The sequence below is a fragment of the Aspergillus uvarum genome (genome assembly GCF_003184745.1).
Source record: "Aspergillus uvarum CBS 121591 unplaced genomic scaffold BO82scaffold_99, whole genome shotgun sequence".
In the NCBI taxonomy this organism is placed as follows: domain Eukaryota; kingdom Fungi; phylum Ascomycota; class Eurotiomycetes; order Eurotiales; family Aspergillaceae; genus Aspergillus; species Aspergillus uvarum.
In genome coordinates this window covers 60,430-83,037 of record NW_020291396.1, presented here as the reverse complement: position 1 = coordinate 83,037, position 22,608 = coordinate 60,430, and the positions used below count along the sequence as shown (strand labels likewise).

Here is a 22,608-nt window from a genome sequence, read left to right as displayed (position 1 = left end):
ACAGATCTTGTTACGTACTTTACCTCTGGTCAGAGTCGCTTAATTCAACGAGATATACCTCGTTATTGAGTGCTCCACCAATCTGAGGTCAGCAGACAATGCCCTACCTGGCACTCATCTGGTTTACTCCCACGGAGTGGAGCGAGACGGCTAGCGACGACGCTCAAAAATATATACAACCGGCAGATCTAATATCCGGTAATCAGGTTCCCATTTATAGTCAGAGTAGTCGACACTGTCTGTACCTTAATACATGAAGTTGCCATCGTGCTAGTCTTCCCGCATCATGTAGTCATCGCTAACTTACAAGTCTCGGCTACACCCAAGGGTATAATCCTGCCTACTAAGAGGCGGGCCGTACCGTTTATTCCATGGATTGATAGATCCCATCACGGGGTGAACGATCTAAGCCCCACAAAACTACTATTGCGGTGACAAATCCAAGCTCAGTGATCACAGCTGAGAGCCTTGAAGGGGGTAAAAGATGTGAGATTGGGATCGTGAGACCGATACGTGTCGAGCGTACATGCTCTCAGAGGCAGTCGTTAAGCTACTCTATTACTTGGGTAAATCAAATAAAAACTAGAAATCAAAGTTGAGGTAGAAAGGCCCTGGACAATACGGACAACTTGGACAGAAATCCAGATAATAGCATTAGATCATAGATGGGCCAAACGAAAGGTCGAATAACCCGGAGTATTACCATATAACATGCACACGTGTAGCATACATTACAATCGCAATTTGGATATCATGAGGACAAGACATAGAATGGGAACTTTCGAAGGCCACCAGAGGTTTTAACCCGCTCGGGGTCGGGGCCCGGTGACAGCGAAAAGCCCCAGAGGCTTGACGGTAAACGCGCCATTGTAGTTCTCGGTCGTCGGGTCGGTCACATATTTCTTATCGGCCAACTCGAACTCCACGTCCTTGAGGATGCTGACCAGCGTGAAGAACGACCATTCCCACGCATACTGCTGTCCAATACAGTGACGCTTGCCGTTACCGAATCCTTTCTTGACACTCGCCGGCAACCGGTCGTACTTCTCCCCGACCATGCGCTCGGGCTTGAACGCATCGGGATCCTCGAAGATGGCCGGGTCGCGGTTCACACCATACAGGATCGCGATGAGGGGTTGATCACGCGGAATTTCGTACTCTCCTCCAGCGAGGTAGACAGGGCCTTCCTCGGATGGAATGGCTTCGATGTTGAAGCCAGGGGCCGGAGGCGCGAGACGCATGGCTTCTCGGAGAATCGCAGTGCAATAGGGGAGGTTTGCAAGATGCTCGTGTTCGATCTGGGCACCAGGTCCTCCAACGACAGCATCTAGTTCTTCCCGGGCGCGCGCAATCTCCTTGGGGCTCTTCATAAGATAGTAAAGGGTGAATGCAACAAGGTTTGGTGCCGTTGCGCTACCGATAAAGACGTTGATCACTTCGTCGATCTGTTGAACCTTGTCCAGTCCTTGTCCAGTTTCTGGATCCTTGCCCTCAATGATCGCGTGAAGCATATCTTTCTTGGCGGACGGATTCGCGCGCCGATGGGCGATACAGTCGGCGGAATAATCACGCAAAGCTTTGTTGTAACCATCGAACTTGCGCTGGTAGAAGAGCCAGTTGAGAAGCTTTGGACGACTAGGGCGCCGGACGGCTTCGGTGGTAGCGTTCTCCATCGCCTTGATGAGCGACGGCTCTGGGCCTTCTAGACAATGCAGACGCTGGTCGAAGAAGCACAGCATGTTCGCGGCATGGTTAAGACGATCTAGATCGTTGGTGACATTAACACGCTGGCGCGGTCCGGCTGTCCACTTCCGGATCAGATCGGTCGATACCTCGCGCATGTCGGTGAAGACTTGTGCGACGGCTTCCGGGGTGACAAGGGGCGCCATGATGCGATGGGCGACCCCCCAAATTGCCATTTCCTTTTCGTAGGCTGTGAACAGACTCGAGTGGACCGCCTGTCGAATCTCGACAATGGGCCCGTTGACACATTTTCGAAAGCGCTTCTCGTCGCAGATTTCTTCCAGGAGAGCGGCGCCGGTTACCAGAACAATGTCGTGGCCGAGGATAGTGACTTTACAAATGGGACCTGCAAAGCAAAGCAAAGATTAGAACCAGGAGAATACATCAAGCATGGATTAGGTGAAGGCTTACGATACTTGGTCGAGAGTTTGTTGAATGACATCCAGGGGTTGCCAGAATTCACGTCGAAAAGGTTTCCGAGGAGGAAGACCCCGGGGGGCTTGGGAATTGCTGACGGCATGATTTGATGTTCGAGGAACAAACAGAGCAGAAAGCAAGTATTTCAAGTCAATCAGAGGACGCAAGCCTGTGTTATAAGCCAGTCAGCCAGCCTCCACACTTTCGGTGTGTAGGCGGCGTGTCGGCTCCCCCGTGCGACCTCCATAGAGACGACACGGATTGTGAATGGTTCTGAAAGAGTGCTGTGGCTGCAGATCTCAGCTGAGCTGAAATCTCGCCGATTCGCGCGACGATCCCTTCGATAGTCGGTTGTCCGCGCCCTTGACGAGGCCCCACTGGCGTCACCCCAGTGGTCGAGCGCAAGAGCCGATCTCCGCACAGATCATGGTTCATCTGGAGGATGGGAGCTACCTTGCTCGACGCCACGGGAGGGTATGCCACTCAGAATCGAGCGGTTGTCAGCGAAGGGAGGAATGCTCGTAATGTGATCACAGGCCCTGTCAACAAGAACAGGCTCAGTGCATAGTCTCTGTACAGTGTACATACTGGTTGCATGGGTGATTGCAGTGTCATTGCACTGTCCTTAAAGGTTGGAGTCGATCATGGACAATCATGATGAAAGAAAGAATTCATTGAATGAAGGGTTCTGTTGGTTTGTTTGGTTGAAGGAAGCACTCCGCAGCTGCAGTGCCAAGAAGGTCCATCGTATCTCCACTTTGGACGTGCCGTAGTGGATTAACAGACCCAATGGCATTTCCCACTGCAATCTCACCTCTGCACAACCGAAAGAAAGGAGAGAGCTTCAGGTGAGACAAGTCATTAGACCAAGAAGAGGTTCGCAATCCTGCCCAAATCATGGTCGGTCCCTTCAGGTTGATACCAGATTCTGCAGATTAAACTAAAGTCAGTAGCTAGTAGCATAGACCCTGTCTGATTATAGCCGAGCTCTGAGTGGCCGACCGCTTCTTGGAGCTGAAGCCAAGCGTTGTAGTGAGTGGTCAAATTCGAGAGGTTGGAGTTGAACGAGTGAGTGAGTTGACGGAGAGATGAAGATCGATCGGAAATCGCCCTTCCCCTCAGGCTCACATGACTGGCCCAATCCCAAGAAGTTATTACTGTACTGTACTGAGTCACTGCCACCTGCTCCTCCCCAATGGATTCTAGGATCACTCATTGTACTGATTTTGCAAGTCACCAACAACTTAACAGACGCTCAGGAAGCTTTCAACTCTGACGTATGTAATGCTACCAGACCTTCCTCTGTTTGCTCCAACTCTTAACAGACTAGCGCAACACTGATGCAATAACTACCCATTTATCATGCATGATACCGAGAGCATAGTTTCTGATCTGTCACTAGGTTAATTGTTGCGTCACCATCAGCCTCCAAGTTCCCTCAACTCAACGTGCTTGTTGCGCTCTTCGCGTCAAATTCCAACATCATGCGACTGTCCAGAAGAATGAACGGCTCGTATCGGAAGCCTCGTTTCTTTTGTTGATGACTTGAATTACCCGGAACACTGCTATTCCAGACGCCACTGTACCCCTCGAAGAGCATACGCCAGTAGCACGCCTCCGCTGCCTTGGTGAGATATCGGTCGCGGAATGTTTGTATACTGTTGGTGGCAATTCGTTCTGCCCGTGATGGATCGTCCAGCAACGGCTTTAACTTGGCTGCCAAGTCACTGAAACTCCTTTCGACTTCGACGTAGTTCTGGCTCGGTCCTTCTGAAACAAGCAGGTAGTGATGGTGCCGGATGCACTGCAGCTTGTGAGCTAAAACAACTGAGTTGCATGCCTGGCGATATTTTAGAGACGCAGAATAAGATCGTCCTAGGTACCATCATCAGCACACAGATACAACCAATCGGCGTGCGAAAACAAAAGCCTACCTTCAACGTGGGCGATAAACATGTACTGGCAATAGTCCTCTAGACTTATAACGTTCGTTCGTTGGTTCCAATCCACGGCTTTGACATCACCCCACGGCTGGCCTCGCCCAGCATCCATCAGGGCGCGCCGCAGCTTAGGTGCGAAATTGGGCTTTCCTCGCCAGACGAGTTGTCTTTCCTTTCGAGACCAGGGGATTTCTGTGCGCTTGATGTGGTCGACTACCTGGTCATAAGGTCCAATGGAGTTTTGTACATTCTCCCATGCCCAGTAGCCGAATTCGGGCATGAGCCAAACCGCCTCTTCACCGGCAGACCTTGCAAATGCCCAGATAGGCTGGTCGCCAGTGGTCACATCCGTGACTTTATCCTCCACAGAGAAGAGAAACTCCAGATCTTGTTTGGGGGCTCGTTCGGGGTTCGTGATAAGGCACGGTGTATGGCACTCAGGACAGCTAAAATCTTCCGTCGATGATCTTCACCTCGTGACAGCGCGTTCAAACGCCCGCGCCATGCCATGAGTTAACGGGATTAACTGAGTTAGTAAATGGTAGATATAATCGCGGTTTGAGCAGACGCCGTACCAGTTGATCACGATTCCGATCACAGAATAGTCCTAAAAGGTAGACGGTTCGAAGAAGATGACGTTGTTGTGAAGGCCATCGATGACTTCGAAAGAGTGCCATGATGGAGATGAGGGTGGAAGAGCTCTGCTTGTGTGGATGGTGGCTCCTATCCTGGTGATATGGCAATGTTATGGAGAGGAGCAGATAGAAAAGGCGGAACGATGGTGGTGGAAGCCTGGAGAGGCCATTCACTTCAAAGTTGTGCATCTCTAAGAGCCATGAATTTTGCTTGTGGACGGGACTGTGTGATAAGGGCTTTGAGATTTGAGGCATACGCAGCGTCTGCTGTGAATTCGTGGGCGTCTCAAGTCATGGAGCTCTGAGAAGGCCAATCCTCCTCCAATCGGCGATGCCACTGCCATATCTTACTAACTGAGAATAGTCTGAGAATCTCAGTTGACGTCTGGGCAGCATTTCTTCTGATAATATCACGACGATCTGATTATGTACAGTCGCTCGCAGCCGTTGGAGATTTTTTGCTCGAAGTACGTCTCTATGGCGCACCGGTCTACTTGCTGGTCCCCCTTAAATGGTAGGGTACTCTCAACGGTGATAGATACACTTGGTGGTTCTCCCCAAAATTAAGCTCCCGGAAATTGAGCGTAGATTGTTCATCCCCTGTACACATACCATCTGCATCCGAATTTCTGTATAGATACACGGGATCCACCACTGTCCCGCGCAGTGGAACCATAAGGGTGACTGCAGTCTGAAACACGGCCTGTTTGTCGACCATAGACAATGAGATGGTTGATAGTTAACAGAGTTTCATTTTCTTCATCTCTTCCGATAACTATTTTGCATATTCAGATTGAGGTTGTTTAACGAATTACTGGACTATCTTCAACTACTACTACTACTACTACTACTACTACTGGGCGGTGAACCAAGCTCCCCAAACAGGCAGGCGCACAGGCCACTTTCCACTTGGCAGGTTGACGCGCTTCCAGTTCCATAGTCCAACTGCCCGTGTTGTCGGCTTCCATCTTTCACCTTTTCCACCTTCAACTTGGGGTTTATACTTAATATTGTCTTGTCTAACAAATACAACCAACTCTCACTTTCTTTTCTCAACAACCCGTGCAGACCTTCCTGCGCAGGACTACGCACATCAGCGACCGCTTTACCGCCACTCTTTCCCGCGGACTGTTTATCCTCTCGCCGAAACATTCAGCATTCGTCGCCCCTCCAACCCGCCTCATGCCTCTCGGTCGATGGATGCCACCGTCGTGACCGCCCCGTCGTCCGTGAACCTCCCCCTAACAACTCCTGTCTCGCTTTTCACGTGCTCGTCTCGCCCATGGAAAAATTCTTGCGCTCCTGGCGCCAGGATGCGCTGAACCGAGGCCAGCATGACGCTGCCATTTACATCGGCGACAAAGTGCTGGCCCTGACCAGTGAGTCCCCCGCCGGTATGCGGCCGTGAGCTCTTTGCTCGCATGTCTACACGGACTAATCTAGGGACCACCTTGTTCCAGACAGTGACTCGGATGCCTTCTGGCTTGCACAGGTTCACTTCTCAAATAACAACTATGCCCGCGCCCTGGCCCTCCTCTCCCGCACAGACCTCATCTCCCGAAGCACGGCTTGTCGCTACCTTGCCGCACACTGCTACATCAAGCAGAACCAGTTTGAACAGGCGCTCTCTGTCCTCGGGGACCATAATCCAACCCACCTGGTGCGCAGCAGCAACAGTCGTCGCAAGCTGCAACACGTCAACGGCCAAAGCCATGTTACTCTGCGGAACGGAAAGACAACAGCGTCGCGGATCGACCGTAGCGAGGAGCGGGAAAAAGAAGACGCGAATAATGTTCGATTCGAGGCAGCAATGTGCTACCTGAGGGGACTCTGTTTTGCGAAGCAGAATGCCTTCGACCGCGCGCGGGATTGTTACAAGGATGCGGTCCGGATCGATGTTCAGTGTTTTGAGGCGTTCGACCAGCTCATGAAGAACTCGCTCATGTCGCCTACGGAGGAATTGGAGTTCCTCGAGTCGCTCGACTTTGATTCTGTCTCCAGCCCCGATCCGTCAGTCGCGCAAGAGGCGGCCCATTTCACTAAGATGCTATACACCACCCGACTGTCCAAATACTCCTCCCCTACAATTCTTTCGGATGCGACCGAAACTCTTTCGACCCATTATAACCTATCGGAAAATCCGGATATTTTGCTATCGCGGGCAGAAGCCCTATATACACAGTGTCGGTTCGCACAAGCTCTCGAACTCACCTCGTCTATCCTCTCCACGTCACAAACGAGCGCATCTTCGACGCAGACGGCAGCTGCAATGCACGTGTCCGCTCAAAGCCACCTTGGACATCCGCCTGCAGTCTACCCCTTACATCTGGCGTGTCTCTACGAGACCGGAGCCACGAACGCACTCTTTCTCTTGTCGCATACACTCGCTGATCACGCTCCAGAGGAATCGTACACGTACCTCGCTATCGGTGTATACTATCTGTCAGTTTCCAAGATCGCCGAGGCGCGACGGTTCTTTTCTAAGGCCTCCTTGTTGGATCCTCATTCCGCGCCAGCATGGATTGGATTTGCCCACACCTTTGCCGCCGAAGGAGAGCACGATCAGGCGATAGCCGCGTATAGCACGGCGGCGCGGCTCTTCCAGGGCAGCCACCTACCTCAGCTATTCCTAGGCATGCAGCATCTTGCATTGAACAATATGTCCCTTGCTCAAGAGTATCTTTCGGCAGCGTACTCCATGTCCACCGGGGACGCGTCGGGGTCTGCTCCCGCCATTCGTGCCAACCCAACGTCCGAGCTAACGTCTCTTGGTGGCGATCCTCTGGTCCTAAACGAACTTGGGGTGGTCTTCTATCACCAAAATCACCTTGAGGCGGCCGTAGAGCTCTTCCGCCGGGCTCTTGCACTGGCTACCTCACTGGAATGTGAGCCTGGGGCGTGGGTAGCGACGCGAGCGAACTTGGGACATGCTCTGCGTCGCATTGGGCGATTTTCGGAATCGCTGACGGAGTTCGATGAGTGCCTGCGCATTGGAGCCGCTGGCGCAAGTTTCGGGTACAGCCCATTCTTAGGAGGCAGCGGCGGGAGCGCATCTGGCGTCGCCACTTCGGGTGTTGGAGGTTACGAAGACCGCGGGCTGGTCGGCTCCTTGCACACTGCTCGCGGTCTGGTATTACTGGAATTGAACCGCACCCGGGAAGCAGTTACAGCGCTGCACGAAGCGGTGCGAGTGCTCGGGGCCAGCGGAGGCGGCGATGCAGCAGGTGGGGCTGGTATCGCCGGCACACTGCTCTCTCGCGCGCTGGAGATCTGGGCACTGGAAGGCCAAGAGACCGAGCAACTGGTGTTTGAAGAAACGAGAACCACAGCCAGTCGGAGCTCGACGCGATCATCCAAAGGCAAGGGAAAGAGCGTCTCCCGGCGGCGCGGGGTTCGTGAGGAATCGTACCCCGAAGAGTGGACCGACGAGGTAGCCACTGTCGATGCCCCCAACGCAGCCGCACACGCGGAAACGCTCGAAGAGAAAGTGGAAATGGAGCTGGACGACGAAGCAGACGGCATGTTGCGGCAGGCAATGAGCCGCGTGCGAGGCGGACGCAGCAGGCGACGGGTTGTTGAGGCGGAAAGCGACGAAACGCCTGGGCCTGCGAGCGGACAGAGTCGAGGAACGAGGCTGGTGCGAAGCAACACGAGGCAGCAGTGAGATGACATTGGAGCATAGACTACTGGGCGTTCGTTTGGATGAATTATACCCGGGTATTGTTGTATTCCTTGCCGATGGATCCATAGCAGACATTATCCACCTGATAGAGGGTTGAATGCTATTGAAGTATAAGAAGATTCCTTGTAGCTCTACTTAGGAGTTTGGTTTGCGTAGACATTGCTTTAGATGTAGTGAGGCCGAGCATAGCGAGGCAAGCACAGCGGGCATACCACATGGTACTGAGGCGGCATATCGATAAGCGCACGTGACCCTCACATGATCCTATCGCTCGATAGCGGCCGGGCGCAAATCGCCCTTGCCTTCGCCATCGCCATCATCACCGCAATCAACCACCTTCAACACCTACACTCTCACTCATCACCTTTTTCCCAACACCATCCTCGAACCGCCACCATGTCTGAGCGAAAGGCACGTTACTGCAGACTCACTCTCTACCAAGTTTCAAATCCAGGAAAGCAAAAACTAACCAACCCAACAGGTCCTCACAAAGTACTACCCCCCGGACTTCGATCCGAGCGCGATCACCCGGGTTCCGAAACACCTGCGCAAGACAGGGCCGAAGGTGATCACCGTGCGCCTGATGGCTCCTTTCTCGATGAAATGCGAGAAGTGCGGTGCGTGCCATCCCCAAATCCCAACCCCAGTTCCCATTTTAATCCGCGGCCACCGACCCCCACCTCATTCCTACTAACAAGTATAATCCGGCAGGCGAATTCATCTACAAAGGCCGCAAATTCAACGCGCGGAAGGAAACCACATCCGAAAAATACTTCTCGATCCCGATCTACCGGTTCTACATCCGGTGCACGCGGTGCAGCGGGGAGATCACGTTCGTGACGGACCCGAAGAACATGGACTACCGGGCGGAGCGCGGGGCGAAGCGGAACTTCGAGCCGTGGCGGGACGCGTCGCAGCTGCCGAACCACGACGAGACGGAGCAGGAGACGCTGGACCGGCTGGAGCGCGAGGAGGGCGAGGAGGCCGAGCAGGAGGAGCGCGACAAGATGGCCGAGCTGGAGGAAAAGATGCTGGACTCGAAGCGCGAGATGGCCATCGCGGACGCGCTGGATGAGATCCGTACCCGGAATGCGCGGATGGAGCGCACGGAGGCGCTGGGCGAGGAGGGCGCCGTCTCGGCGTTGGAGCGCGTGCGCGAGGAGAGGGATGAGGAGGCTGTGCGCGCGGAGCGCGAGATCGAGGAGGCTGCCCGGCGCGCGTTTATGACGGAGTCCGGGGAGAGGGTCAAGCGGTTGGTGGAGGTGGAGGAGCCTGCGGCGAGCGGGAGCGGCAGCAGCAGCAGCAGCAGTAACGGCAACGGCGGCGGCGGCAGTAGCTTCCCTGGTGGCGAGCAGTCTGGCGGGCCTGCGCCGCCGCCTTCCTTTGCGCGCGTCAAGAAGGCTAAGAAGCCCCTGGCCAATAGCTTGGGAATCAAGAAGAAGGCCAAGCCGTCGTTGGTCTAGTTCCTTTCCATCTTGTTCATCTCTATCTCATTCACAAGGCGTTCGGTTGCATGGCTAAGCATGGGAGGTTTTTACTACTACGAACTCACGATTACTTGCACATAGGTCTTTTCAAGGCTCTTAATCCTGCTATTCCACCTTACTCCTATCTCGTGCACGCACCTCTTGCACTATTCAAACAGTCAATAGAAAAGCACTGTCTCAATGGTCTTGGATATAAATGTCCGCGTTGATTAAATTATGATACAACAAACAGCGCAAACGATGACAACAAAAGCTATCAGATATCGTAACCATGTCCCATAGACTGCGCCCCGAAGCGCCACGCTAGAATGGAAACTCCCATTTGACTTAGCAGACCCGTAAGCCTCTTCCGCAAACCATGAATGAAAACTAAAGAGAACGCCGCAAGAGAAGAACAAATCAGAGGTATGCCATCCACAAAGCATCACACGAGGCAAGGTGTTGGGGGTTGACGGCCTTGGAGATGAGGTCGATGGTGGTTTGGTTGGCAGGCAGGTTGCCCTCCGGAGGACTAGCCAGACTGACTGCCCGGTTGACAATGATGTCGCTGTTGTTGTAGACCAGATCGCGAAGCTGAGGCGGTGGCAAAGCTCCACGGTGCTGCGCGGTAGCCCAGAACATCATCTCATCACGGACGAAGACACTCAGCTGCTGTTCCAATTCGTGTCGAGGCTCTGTGAGGCACCGTGCAATCGCCATCAGTGCGCAGGCAAAGAGACCCTCGGTTGCGATTGGTCCCAGCAAGGTCTGGATGTTGGGCGTGAACCGGAACGGTACCTGCTCCGGGTTGTAGAAGAACGCCTTGGCCGGGTTGATGGTGGGAATGAGCTCCGAGCCCCAGATGTCGCCTGTCTGTCTCGAAATCATGATCTTGTTGGGGTAACGGTTGCCCATGTGCATGACATATGTCATGAAAGCGATCGCCGCGTACTGATAGGCGAATTGCCGGCGGAAGAGCCAGAAGTCCGAGAAGTTTGGATAAATCCTCTGGAAGTAGTCGAGCACAACGTTACTAGGAACCCATTTCTCCTGAATAGCCGTGAGCATCTCAGTTCGAAGCACCTGCTGCTGGTCGGGTGTACGCTGAGATATGTCAGTCACGTTCCAAACTCTGGATTGAGGGGGTCCGCTCACATTTTGTTTCGTTTCCGCCAATGATCTCATCTTCTCCATCGTGAAGAGAACAGGTTCGTCCTTGTTAATGCCAACCCGTCGGCAGTAATCCTCATATATGCCTTGCATAGAGATGTAGGACGGATCATCGCGAACCAAGCGGATGTGGGGAGCCAATGGAACCATGAGTGGCAGATGGAAGTACAAGTTCCGCCGGCGGCTCTCCTTGCGCTTGCCTAGGATCCCATTGAAGATGCGGAACAATTGCAGAATACGCTCCTCTCGCCTACAGTGTCGCGCAGCTGGGTGTTGCACGGCGAAGGCGTGCACGCTTCCATCATGGCCCCTAATCTTCAACCGGCGGTGGCAGACACCGATGCCGCGTACAAGGTCAATGTCTGGCAAGAACCGATCGATGCGAACAAAGTCCTGATTCTTATCCTTGTGGAGCAGATACTGGCCTGGGACCTCAACCTCGTCGAACTTGAGGAACCGGAACTCGCTGAGGTGTGGAGAATAAGTCTCCAGGAACTGATTCTGGGGTCGACGGTCCAGCTTCTCTTCGAACTTATCACGCCAACGGCGAAGCTTGTGAATGTACTCGTACATCGTTGGTTTCTTGACAACGAAGTCGGCTTCGAAGGACTTGCGGATATGTGCTGGGAGGATAGTCTCTGCGAACCGAGTAATATTCGCCTCGGTGGCAGACGGTAACTTGAAGTCTTGCGCATATGAGCCAGGCATCCGACCAACGTACGCCAGACCGTCGTTCAACAAGGCAACAATGAGACGGTACGCATCCTCATCAGGAGGGCATTTGAAGTTCTTGTGAATCTGATCGACCATAGTTTCCATGGACAGAGCAAGCAGAGGGAATGCTGTCTTGAGGCCAGACATGATCTCATCGGAATACTCCCACGGCTTCTTGAGAGGTTCCTTCTCAATCTCTGTGCCAGGGGGCTTGGCGTTCGGCTGAGGAACACCGTTCTGACCGGGAACTTGGAGGTGCCCCTGAGGCTGCTGCTGCGGCTGCATTGGAGGTTGTCCTGGATTTGGTGCCTGGTTCTGCATCGGTGCGGGAGCCTGGGTCTGACCCTGAGGTTGCTGCATCTGGCCTTGACCGGGCACTTGCTGTGGCATGTTCGGATTCTTAATCTGTGCTGGGTTCGCAGGCTGGCCCTGGTTGACCCCTGCGGGATGGGGCTGAGCTTGATTGGGTACCTGCTGAGGGGTGCCTTGCTGACCATTTGGTTGTGCTGGACTGGGAACGGTATTGCTCGGCTGAACGTTTTGAGCAGGCGAGGCATCGGTGCTTGTCGGTGCAGTCTTGGCCAGAGGTGACGATTGTTGTTGTTGTTGGCCGTGGGCCCTGGTGCGGATGATCTTCTCCTGCTTCGAGTCATGCTGTTTCTTGATGTTGAGCATATCTTCCCTGTTCGTACGAAGCAAGAAGAAGAGAGCCTGTGGGAACAGCTTCGCGATCTTAACCAGAACAGCCTTGCACAGCCGCGCTTCACGGTGCGAAAGACTGGTGAGAAGCTGCGGAATAAAGGTAATCCAATACCAGACCGGCGTATCACCCTTGAAGTTCTCAAAAGCTCGAGCAATCTGACCTTCCTCATTGTCCAGGCTCAGAAGCCAAAGAATGCGACTCAGCAGTTTCCGAGATTTAGCATTCTTGTAAAGACCGGCAGCTTCTAGATAGCAGCTCACGGCGTTGCTTGCAAGCTCGTAGTCCGATGGGTCAGCCTTGAACCGCTGGTCACTATACTGACCCCACTCAGACCACGCTTTTGCGAGTCTCAATTCGTAGTACAACGCAACACCAAACGCCTCATTTGCCTCATTGACATGATTGAGCTTGGCAAGGAACATACCCTTGAGCGTGTAGAACTCTGCTTTTTGTTGCGCACCGAAGTAGTTGAGGTTGGTGTTGTTGATCACATCCAACCCACTGTTCAACTCCTTCGGATTCTGATAATGGCACTTGGCTTGCTCACGAAGCTTCAAGAATGCCTCCTGAATCTCGATATTTGGAAGTGTGTAGATGCGGCTAAGCTGGTTGATGCACACCTCGGGCATCTGATGCTTACGAGCGACATGAGCGAAACGGTTGATGATCCATGCCGTCTCATGGTACCCGCGATAGGCGTATGAGTTGCTAGCCACATTATTCGTCTGGGGTGGCAACAAACTCAGATAAGTCGCGTTGATAAGCTGGAAGATGTGCTGTCGCCAAGTAACGAGGTCTTGCCAAGCATTAATATCATCCCACAGATTGGGCAGACGATCTCTCCACGTTGCCAGCAGCAACTTAAGCTCGGCAGACTTCGTGTCCAGATTGCGTTCGTTTGTCTGAGACAGACTAGCGCAGATATGGCTGGCATCGTGCAGTTCGACCAAAAGCTGGAAGTGCTGCAGAATCGGGATGTGGGCGTTGGTGATTCTCTTGGGTAATTGGAGCCATTTCCGGATGGACAGCTGGATAGACTCGTCACAAACGCCGTTGAAGTCCTGGATATTCTCCTTCTTAATATGGAACTGAAGCAACGCCATGAAGGACTGGAAGAATGTGCGTCTCGGAGTGGGTGCATCGGAGACAGACTTGATCAGCGATTCGAGCTGCTCCCTACTGCCCTCGCTCTGCCAATTCTCGATGTTTCTCCATGCAGACTCCAGGAGAAGGTCGTTCAAATTCTCATGCTTGGCGAAATCGCTTAGAACTTCCCACTGCTGCAACTTCTGTGCGCAGATCAACCAGTGGTCCTCCCACAAGTAGTACTCGCCTTGTGAGAAGGGCATGGCTCCAGAGCGAGCTTTGATCTGGGCATTTTCGTAGAGTTGCTGAGCCTTATCCCACATGCCTTGTTGCTCGTACGAAAGAGCAGCATTGGTTTCGACAAACTTGCAACGACGCCTCCATGTGCCGTAGAAGAAATCGTCTTCCTGCAGACCAGCGTATACTTCGACCAAAGCATCCAGATTACTTTCACGGACAGTAGGAGTGTCAATGATGGGGCTGATGGCTGACTCCTCCAGGTACGTAGCGGCAGTATACCAGGCATCGTAGGTTCGGCTCAGATACTTCATAACGTGAGGAGGAACCTTGAATCGCGGGCGTGCTCGGACAACGCCCTCAAGCAATGCTTGCACAACGTTCGGTCGCTTATCCAGCTGTCTTTGATGGTACTCCCGAGTAATGAGCGTCACCACTCCCTTCTCAAGATCTATGCGGTCTTCCCTCGAAAGTGTAGACCAGAAAATGGGGAAGAGCGTGGTCCAGAGCTTGTAGGACACATTAGGATCAGTGTGCTGAAGCTGAACCAAAGGCTCCACCAGGTCGCGAGCCTTCACATCACCAATATCTGCAACGAATCGCTTGCGGTCAGTGACGAAGGCCTCCAGTTGTGTGTCGATCATGATGTCAGCTTTACGAGGATCCTTTTCGGCATTGCCAAAGAGAAAAGACACAGGATAGACAGTGAAATCATCGGGGTGCAACCTGGCCGAAGATGCCATATCCACGCAGCCTAATACCAAATGTGAGGCTTGCGCCAACCAGAAAGAATCAGCAAGGGTATCCCAGTTCTGGCAAGTCAATACATAGCTGAGTCGAGAGCTGGCCAGGCGAGTCAAACTGCGGTCGAAGATAGTCATGAAGCGATTGCGCATTTCAACATCTTGAGCTCTGGTGCCAATCAAGAAAGCGTGCTCAAGTCTCACTGTCAATTCGGTGCGAGTGATCTTGGAGTCTTCGTAGATCCTGATGACAAGATCAAGGAACTTCTTCAGCATCGTCTGATCGGTACGAGATTCGAAGAGCAGCATCTTGTGCAAAACAGCCGTCTTTTCCTTCAGCGTGGGCCACGACTCAGTTGAATGGAAGATCCAGGTCTCCACCATACCAAGGACCTTGCTGCAAAGCTTGATGTTCTGCGATCGCTCAACTAATTGCGCCAGGACACTCAAGAAAGGTCGTCTCTGCTCTCCGAGGTGAGACATGCGCACGGAGACCAATTCAATTGTCTTGAAGATCAAGTCAACGCCAATCTCATACTCTTGCTGTTCTGGCACTCCTTCCGGTGGCTTTGATCCCGGCGGGTATTGACCTTGGTTCGCGGTCGAAGCTGCAACATGTTCCTTGGCTAATTTCTGGGAGAATGCCTTCATAACCTGAGGAATATGAGTATCCATCTCGGCCGGCTTGTTTTTTGAGAGGGTCCACAAGATATTGAGACTCGAAACATAGTTGTTCGCCGAGAGCGTTTCAGTCGCAATAGTTGACAGGTAAGTGACAAATTCGGAAGGTGAATTTTCGACATCCATGGAATCCTCCTCCTCGGGCTGATCATCCGGTAGAGCATTGAGAACACGCCTGATTGGGGGCTCGAGTTTGGGCGAGATGTCCATGTCATCTTCAAGACCATGAAGGCAGTCCTGGATCTCCGGGTTGTCTGACCGCAAAGGCTTCTCAAACAGCTTCTGGATACTCTGCACACGCGCAACAATCCAGTCATCGGGTTTGGATGCTAGCAGAATCCGCACAACTTGTAGAGCATTTACCATACTCGTGATATGCTTCTCATCAGGCTTATCGGCCTTCTCGCCAGCGAGGATAGGCTCTGTCGCCTTCTGATACAGCTCAACATCCAAGTCACCCCAATACTCTGGAGAAAGGAGGTTCCTAAGCAGAAAAACAGCCTTCTTCACCATCTCGCCTGTTGGTACGGGTGGGGCCTTGGACGATGGCAGTTCCCGAATACGAGCAGCCGGGACAGGAAATCTCTCGGGGATTGTTGTGATGAAAGTGATAAGGTATTTGGTTAAGGAAGCTCTGAAATCAGCCGAGACTGCGTAATCTGAGCGATCACGAGAAGGTGGAGGTACAAGCGCAGGGGAAGGGGATGAAGTGCGCTGGCCCTCTTCCAGCTTACGCTTCTTTGCGTTGGGTGACTCAAGGACGCCGTTCGACAAGGTAGTCTGACTTGCCTTAGCACGCTTCTCCTCCCAGTGCCAGATAAGACTAATGAGATTCAAAGCAAGTTTTTTGCCCTCATTAGACGGACTGGCAGGGGCGGCTATCTTAGAGAGAGAAGGCACAATGAGTGGGACAAAGTGCTCTCTTGACTCATAGAAGAGATCCGGATGACGGACGAGGAACTGGAAAATGCTCATCACTTGCTGCAGGTTTGCGGTTTCTTCTGCTAGAATGCGCCGAGGCCATTTCGCCCACAGAGGATAGCGGAAGTCCGGGCCTTGATTGCCGCTTGCCGACAGAATCCTAGTTGGCAAGACTGGAGCCAGAACATCCAAAGCCTGCGTAACAAGTGCCTTGCCCTCGTTCTGATGAGCTCGGAGCAAAGCCACATAAACTTGGACAACAATCTTGAAGGGAGTCTCGTAGTGAGCAATGAAGTAGCTGATGAGAACATATGCTCCGTACTTGTTGATGATATCTTCAAGGCGAATATAGTTCCAGGCAAACTTGATGATATCCTTGCGCGAATCCTGCACGGTCTGATGATGGTATTTGATCAACAATGCTGACAACTGAAGGAGCTCCATGCGAGAATGATCGACACCAGCCTGGTTGGATTCCTCACTTAGATCAGCTAGTTGAGGCTTCCACAACCGACTCTGAATGAACTCAGTCATACTTCTGTCCATGAGCTTGGGGCTATTTGGAGGGCTGTTCCATGTCGTTTGAACATCCATAGCGAAAATGGGATTAACCAGATGACGGAAAGCATATGTTTTCATCTTCTGAGAGCATGAACGCTGGCTGTACAAGTCCAGGCACCGCATGATAACGGAGCGACGGTAATCAATGGACTCATTCGTGATGATGTGCCGGTAGATGAACCTGGGAAGAGCCAGCGTCCGCTTGAGTTCCTCGGCTGAAAGGCCATCAATGATCTCGAACAGGAAGTCCAGATCTTGCACCGATTCAGAGAGGTAATTGGTGAAAATGTCCATCAGTTGGTCCTCAGCCTGCTCTACCCTCAGCCGCTCATTGATGGGAAGCTTGTCATTGCGCAGCTTCCTCGCAAGGTCGCGTCCCGTGCTCAAAAGCTTTGTCCTCAAGTCTGCATGAGACACCAACCAGCGCTTGGTTGCTTCAAATGTGCAAATTGAGTGAGCGACATAGATGCCGTTGATCCCAGCAGTGTTCTTGCCATCAGTCCCTTCCTGTGCAAAGGCTGCCGTCAGGAAGCCTTCGGTATCTGCGACAACCCCAGAGCGAAGTGGCTCGCTTTCGGGATCAGCCAAGACTTGACCGAAGAAACGGCCGAATCTCTCATCCTTGAACCGAGCCAGAAAGAATGTCAAACTCTCCTTGGGATAGCGATTTATATACTTCACCAGTGGTTTTCTGAAAGGACTGTTGGAAGTCCTGCGCAGTTTCTCCTCAAGGTCCAGGACTTTGTTCACAAGGTGATCCATGAAGGACGTAGCTGCCGGAGGAAGAAGGTGAAAGATATTGAATATGGCGGCGACAATCTTCATCGGTGGACTCTGTTCAACGAGGCTGAAGGATACCTTCTGCAGTGTCGCCTCATCCGCAATGACTTTCATATGGTCCAGAAGACGTGCGCCGATTTCAACCTTGAAGTAATTTGTCAACAGCGTAAGCAAGCGTGCAAGTCCATCAAGCCCAGCGACACTCAGGCGTTTCGGGTCTTGCAGGTTCATCAAGATGGGACGAAGACCATTCTGGAGAAGGTCTTTTGGCAATTTGTTGGTCTGCGTCAAAACGTCTCGAAGTCCTGCATTTGCGGCTTCAATTACCTCAGGCGACCGAGAATAGAGCGACTTGAAGAAGACCGAGATTATGCGAGCACGGCTAGAATTCTGTGGAGCGTTGCCGAATTCTTGGAAGCTCATTGCCATGGACAGAAGACGGAGACAGGCGACACGCAGATTGACAATCATCTCCGCGTTCTTGAACTCGTTGGGCTTGGAGGCCAGGGATTCGTCATCAGCGTCGGCCAGGGCAAGCGATTCCAACATAAGCCTGTTGAGAGGGTCATTGAACGTGACAATGTTATTATGAAGGCTGAGACAGTAGGTGATAGCATCGATGAAGCCGATCTGAATGGGAAATGGTAGCGCTCGCAGAGGCTTGTTGAAGATAGATTGCAAGAGACGCTCCTTGACCGGCAGGATAAGCTCGTGGATTTGGCACCCCAGGACTTCGGCAACAGTGGAGAAACTACGCCGCGAGGTCTCACGAACCTGCTTGTTCATGTGAGACAGTTCGTAAACGAAGTGACCGCACAAAGAATACAAGCGGCTCTTCTCGGTTTTGAGGTCCTCGAGGGACAAGCTCTTGCAGCATCTACGCAGAATCAAGTCCAGCGTTTCTTGGGCCCTGACTCGCGTACTGGCTGGCAAGTCAGCTGGAGTGTCCTTGATGACATACATGAGCGCCCTGACAAAATCGACCTGTTTGTCAAGAAGCCATGCATCTCCCAGGTCAAGCTTAGTCGCGAACAGATGGATACCGAAGCTTCCTCCAGCTTTAGTAAACCACTCCTCGCTATGACAGCTGTGGCAGAACACGCGCCCGAGATGTTGAAAGAACGGCAGCTTTGCCACTCGCTCTGGGGCACCAAAGATGATGGCGGCAGCGTCTTTCATCACTTGCATGGCCGCCTCGGCTCCCTCGCGAACCTGCGCATTGTCGGACGAAAGCGACTCGACGACTGCTTCGGCCAGGACGCGTGAATCGAGATACACGGGGCCCTCGCCACTATTTACGTCGAAAGGCTTGCGGGTATGCCGAGCTTGGGCAAGGGCGCGACCAACCTCCACGACGGCGAAATGCTTGCAGACATCCGCGACAAAAGCCGTTGCAGACTGCTCTAACTCCGGGATGGTAGTGGCGTAGATACATGCCTTGAGAAGTTTCTTCAGGGAAGCTTCTTGACCTAGTTTCTTTGGAATAGAGCTCGAGCGCTCTGACTTCTCTAAAACATCAGCCATGGAAGTGGTCTTGCTGTCAAACAAATCGTTTGCGTGCAGACGAATAAGTGAGGCCAGATCCTCGGGAAGATTCTCGTAACCGATGTAGAGCTTGAGCTGCGACGAGACCATGCGGAATGCCTGCTGCTTATAGTAGTTGTCAGAGGCCTGCCCTGATTCGTTCTTGGCAACTTCCATCAACTTGGCGATTGCCAGGTCCAGACCGATATCGATTGGGAACGGCCGCTTCTCGCTGGGCCCTATAAGTTTAATGTCAAAACTTGGTGCGTCGTCGGCGAATTGTTCGAAGGTGAGGTCCGGAGGGTGGTTGAGGAACTTGCGGTTGCGACCACCAAGCTTGCCTAGGATGCGCATGGTCGTGTGGGCATGGAAATGGTTGTAGGGATGCGGGCGCAAGTGATCCCACAATGCTGTCATGAGATCATCCATTATAGGAGCCATGATAGGGTCCAGATAATCGGCAGTAAGGTTGTCCACGCATAATTCGAGGGTTCTGAGACCCTGACCGACGAGATCCGAGTCCGCACGCAGAGCCACCACAATAGGACGCATGAGATAGCTGAGATGTGGTAAAAGATGGCTCAAACGCGCTGGTACTGTGAGCGTAAGCTCCACGTATAGATCACGCTCTTGTGGCTTCCGAGCAGCCACCAAGAGGTTGTTGAATGTCTCAAGCAGCATTTCTAGCAAAGGCAGGATTTCCTTGTATAAGAGCTCGAAGCGACCACCTCCAATGCTACGGAAGAGCGACCGCAGCAGCAGGAAATAATTCATGGGTTCCTCGGCAGTGACCGAGAGCTCTATGCACTTGGTGACAATCTTGGTCACATGTGGGTGCAAGACCTGCTCGTTCTGGACGGAAAACAGAGTGACTGCCATGAAGGAAAGCTTGAACATCCTAAGCAGAATCTTTGCTTTAGTCATGTCAGAAGTGCCCACTTCGTGTATGCGGTCCATGAGGTACTGTAATACCATCCCCGAGAAGGCAGGGGAGGTAGCTTCACTAGCCAAGAAGAACTGAGGCAGGTGAAGCAAAGCGCCATGTTCAAACATAAGCTCATGAAGGTATGGTATTTCGGAATGGAAGACTTCGTGAAATGTAGCGGTATCAATGCAGTGGAAGACAGTGCCGAAGCTCTCCAGGAGCTCTTTCTCCTCCCGTGACATTGGAGCCGTGTATTGACTGGCAAGGAAGTCGAAGGGAGACGAGTAATTGACCTCCGGTGGTGACTGGTCGACCCCGTAGTATCTGAATACTCGTGCTCCCTCGTGGAACAGCTTCTTGATGACGCGCACTTCCTCAGCATTGTATCCATAGGAAACTTCGGACCAGTTGATCGGCACGCTGTTTGGATCTATTTGAATATGCTCCGGGTTGCAATTCTTGAGCTGATGAAATATGGTTTTCAAGCCATTGATAAGATTCTTGAAAAGGAAAATGTTGTCTGACACCGGATCGCCGCCGCGATCACGAGGGTTAGATGTCTTGATTGGCGAAGCCGAGAAGATATCAATCTCATCCCAGTCAGGAGGGAACTCTTTCTCCGCGAGATACTTCTCTGCAGAAGGCTCCAGATCCTTCTTGGTCTCTTTGTACATCTTTGAGACTTTAACAGCATTGTTGAATTGGTAGTTCATTGAGGCGAACTTGTCACCAATGGCATCCAGGATCATGATCAAGAAGTACCGGGCTTCTCGCTTGTCTTCAAGCTTGGCGATGCGCTCAGCCATGTTCAGTAACAGCTTAGCGCTCATAGTCTGGAAGCTCGTTCCCGGGAAATCGTCATGCATGTTCTTGGTGTAAACCTCGACAGTCCGTCGAATTTGGTCCCGAGTCAGATGGTCTCGCACATGGTGAATCAAGTCAGCGAGCATGCTGTAGGCAAGAGGCCTCATTGTCTCATAGACAGTAAGTCCGTCGCCAATGAGAGTCCGTTCGTCAAGAAGCTCGTCAATCTTCTCCAGAAAGATCTTGCGGTAGTTGAAGTTGATGATGTGACGAATGGCAACCAGTAGTTCCTTCCTAGCGCTTGACTTCTCCCGAGGGCAGTCCTGCAGAAGTCGAACCACGACTGAAGGGAGAGTTGGGAGGAAGTCCTGGAGCTGTTGGGCATACATGCGGAGCAGATACGCCAAAAAGCTCATCGTCTTGACCTGTGCCGTAATAAATTCACCAAACGCAGCCCGATTCTTAATCTCCTTGCAAACACCAGTGAATATCGTTCCTTGGGCTGCGGCCTCTGCGTGCGCCCGCTCCTGTGGCTTAGCTTGAAGGAGAAGAATGCTTTTGATCAATGGCACGAAGAGCTTGACATTCGCTGCGACCGAGTTCCGGTGGGTCTGAAAGATCGAGACGACAATGATCGGACATTCCGCAAGGACCTTGAACGATTGCATACCCCGCAGGAGAATATTGTTGGCCTGTTGGTCCGGTCCGAGATCTGAGACGGAAGTGGCTGGCGAGCTTGGTCGGGGCGATTGGAAGTTCTGGGCCGTGGCACTCGGCGTTGAAGGCATTCCGGAGGGAGTAGCTTGATTCGGCGTGTCAAACGTGTCGCGTACAACCTGCTCCATCATCTGGAACATCTCTTGGATCAGGGCCAGGAACGGCTGGACTCGTGCTGCCGTTGCCTTGGCTTGATTCCTCTCCAGGTCCATAATCGTCTTCATGCAGAGCACCGCATTTTCTTCATTTTCAATTCGGACGAGATCCATCAACAAGTCGACCATATCAGCGGCGTACGGTTCAACATCGGGAGATGCCATTGGCAGTCTGTGTAGCGTCTCGAGGATATAATTCCTTAATTTCTGTTTCCAGGCGAGTTGCGTAAGCTCCGGGGTCATGGGTAACTGCGGACTGTCCATGATCCCTAACTCACCTGCTCGAAGGACAAATTTGTGAAGACCGGTTCACCCTTCAAGATGGTCTTGAACACGGGCCATAGCTTGGAAAGGAAGATGGGATAGCTTGCGCCGGAGCATAGCGGTTCTATGCTGTCTCGTAGTTCGACGGCGACGTTGGCTCGTAACTTGATATCTATAGACCAGACAAGTCAGCACTTGGCCGCTATGGCTGGGCTAAGCTCGAGTCAATGCAGACTCGGGAGTTGCCCGCGGAAGAGCTAGAAAATCAAGCGTACCGAGCTTCTCATCGCCGAGTTTGGCGGCGTAGATGTCGATGTTTCGCTCCATGGTTGATTAGTGCCCCTCACAGGGAGTCAAGGAGTGATGCGAGATTATAGGTACTGCCAGGCCACAAGGCCGGCCTTGGGGTGAGAGCCAGCACGATCCGCGTGGTGTATTGTATTCATGTGCGAATCCGTGAGAGTGGTACTATCTCGACACGCCCAGCGACGGAAAGCGCCTTGTGAGATAGAGGAATACAATCGTTAAGTCATTAATTACGTTCGCTATTTATGGGACGAGAGGCGAGTGTGAGAAGTGAGCGAGACGGAGACACGAATTATCGGCGCGGGCGAGGTAAGGAGAGGAAGGGAGGAGAGAGAGAATCAAGAGAATGATGATTGAGCGCAAATTGATGGCCTGCAAACCGACAGGAACAGAAAGCAGCAAAGCAGAACGCGGGTATCGCAGAGACCCCGAAC

General features: G+C 52.6%; 5 protein-coding genes across 5 annotated transcripts; 2 read left to right on the top strand and 3 right to left on the bottom strand.

Annotated features, from left to right (window-relative positions):
- Positions 1–800: 800 nt before the first annotated feature.
- On the bottom strand, positions 801–2,263 carry BO82DRAFT_407579 (putative cytochrome P450; the record flags this gene model as incomplete). Its single annotated transcript, XM_025639641.1, has 2 exons — positions 801–2,089; positions 2,155–2,263. 2 exons carry the CDS (start codon positions 2,261–2,263, stop codon positions 801–803), a joined length of 1,398 nt encoding a protein of 465 aa, XP_025486155.1.
- Positions 2,264–3,598: 1,335 nt separating this feature from the next.
- On the bottom strand, positions 3,599–4,380 carry BO82DRAFT_407578 (uncharacterized protein; the record flags this gene model as incomplete). The annotated part of the gene is made up of 2 exons (XM_025639640.1): positions 3,599–4,035; positions 4,095–4,380. The coding sequence occupies 2 exons, from the start codon at positions 4,378–4,380 to the stop codon at positions 3,599–3,601; spliced, it is 723 nt and encodes a 240-aa protein (XP_025486154.1).
- A 1,362-nt stretch (positions 4,381–5,742) lies between these two features.
- Positions 5,743–8,526, top strand: BO82DRAFT_387681 (anaphase promoting complex subunit CDC16). The gene is made up of 2 exons (XM_025638325.1): positions 5,743–6,114; positions 6,196–8,526. The coding sequence occupies exons 1-2, from the start codon at positions 6,018–6,020 to the stop codon at positions 8,397–8,399; spliced, it is 2,301 nt and encodes a 766-aa protein (XP_025486153.1). The 5' UTR covers positions 5,743–6,017; the 3' UTR covers positions 8,400–8,526.
- Positions 8,527–8,739: 213 nt separating this feature from the next.
- Positions 8,740–10,042, top strand: BO82DRAFT_359606 (Saf4/Yju2 family protein). The gene is made up of 3 exons (XM_025636616.1): positions 8,740–8,828; positions 8,899–9,034; positions 9,129–10,042. Exons 1-3 carry the CDS (start codon positions 8,814–8,816, stop codon positions 9,878–9,880), a joined length of 903 nt encoding a protein of 300 aa, XP_025486152.1. The 5' UTR covers positions 8,740–8,813; the 3' UTR covers positions 9,881–10,042.
- Positions 10,043–10,087: 45 nt separating this feature from the next.
- On the bottom strand, positions 10,088–22,522 carry BO82DRAFT_437027 (histone acetyltransferase TRA1). The gene is made up of 5 exons (XM_025641163.1): positions 22,144–22,522; positions 21,883–22,040; positions 19,976–21,811; positions 11,039–19,912; positions 10,088–10,987 (listed from the first exon to the last, which is right to left on the bottom strand). The coding sequence occupies exons 1-5, from the start codon at positions 22,193–22,195 to the stop codon at positions 10,304–10,306; spliced, it is 11,604 nt and encodes a 3,867-aa protein (XP_025486151.1). The 5' UTR covers positions 22,196–22,522; the 3' UTR covers positions 10,088–10,303.
- Positions 22,523–22,608: the final 86 nt, after the last annotated feature.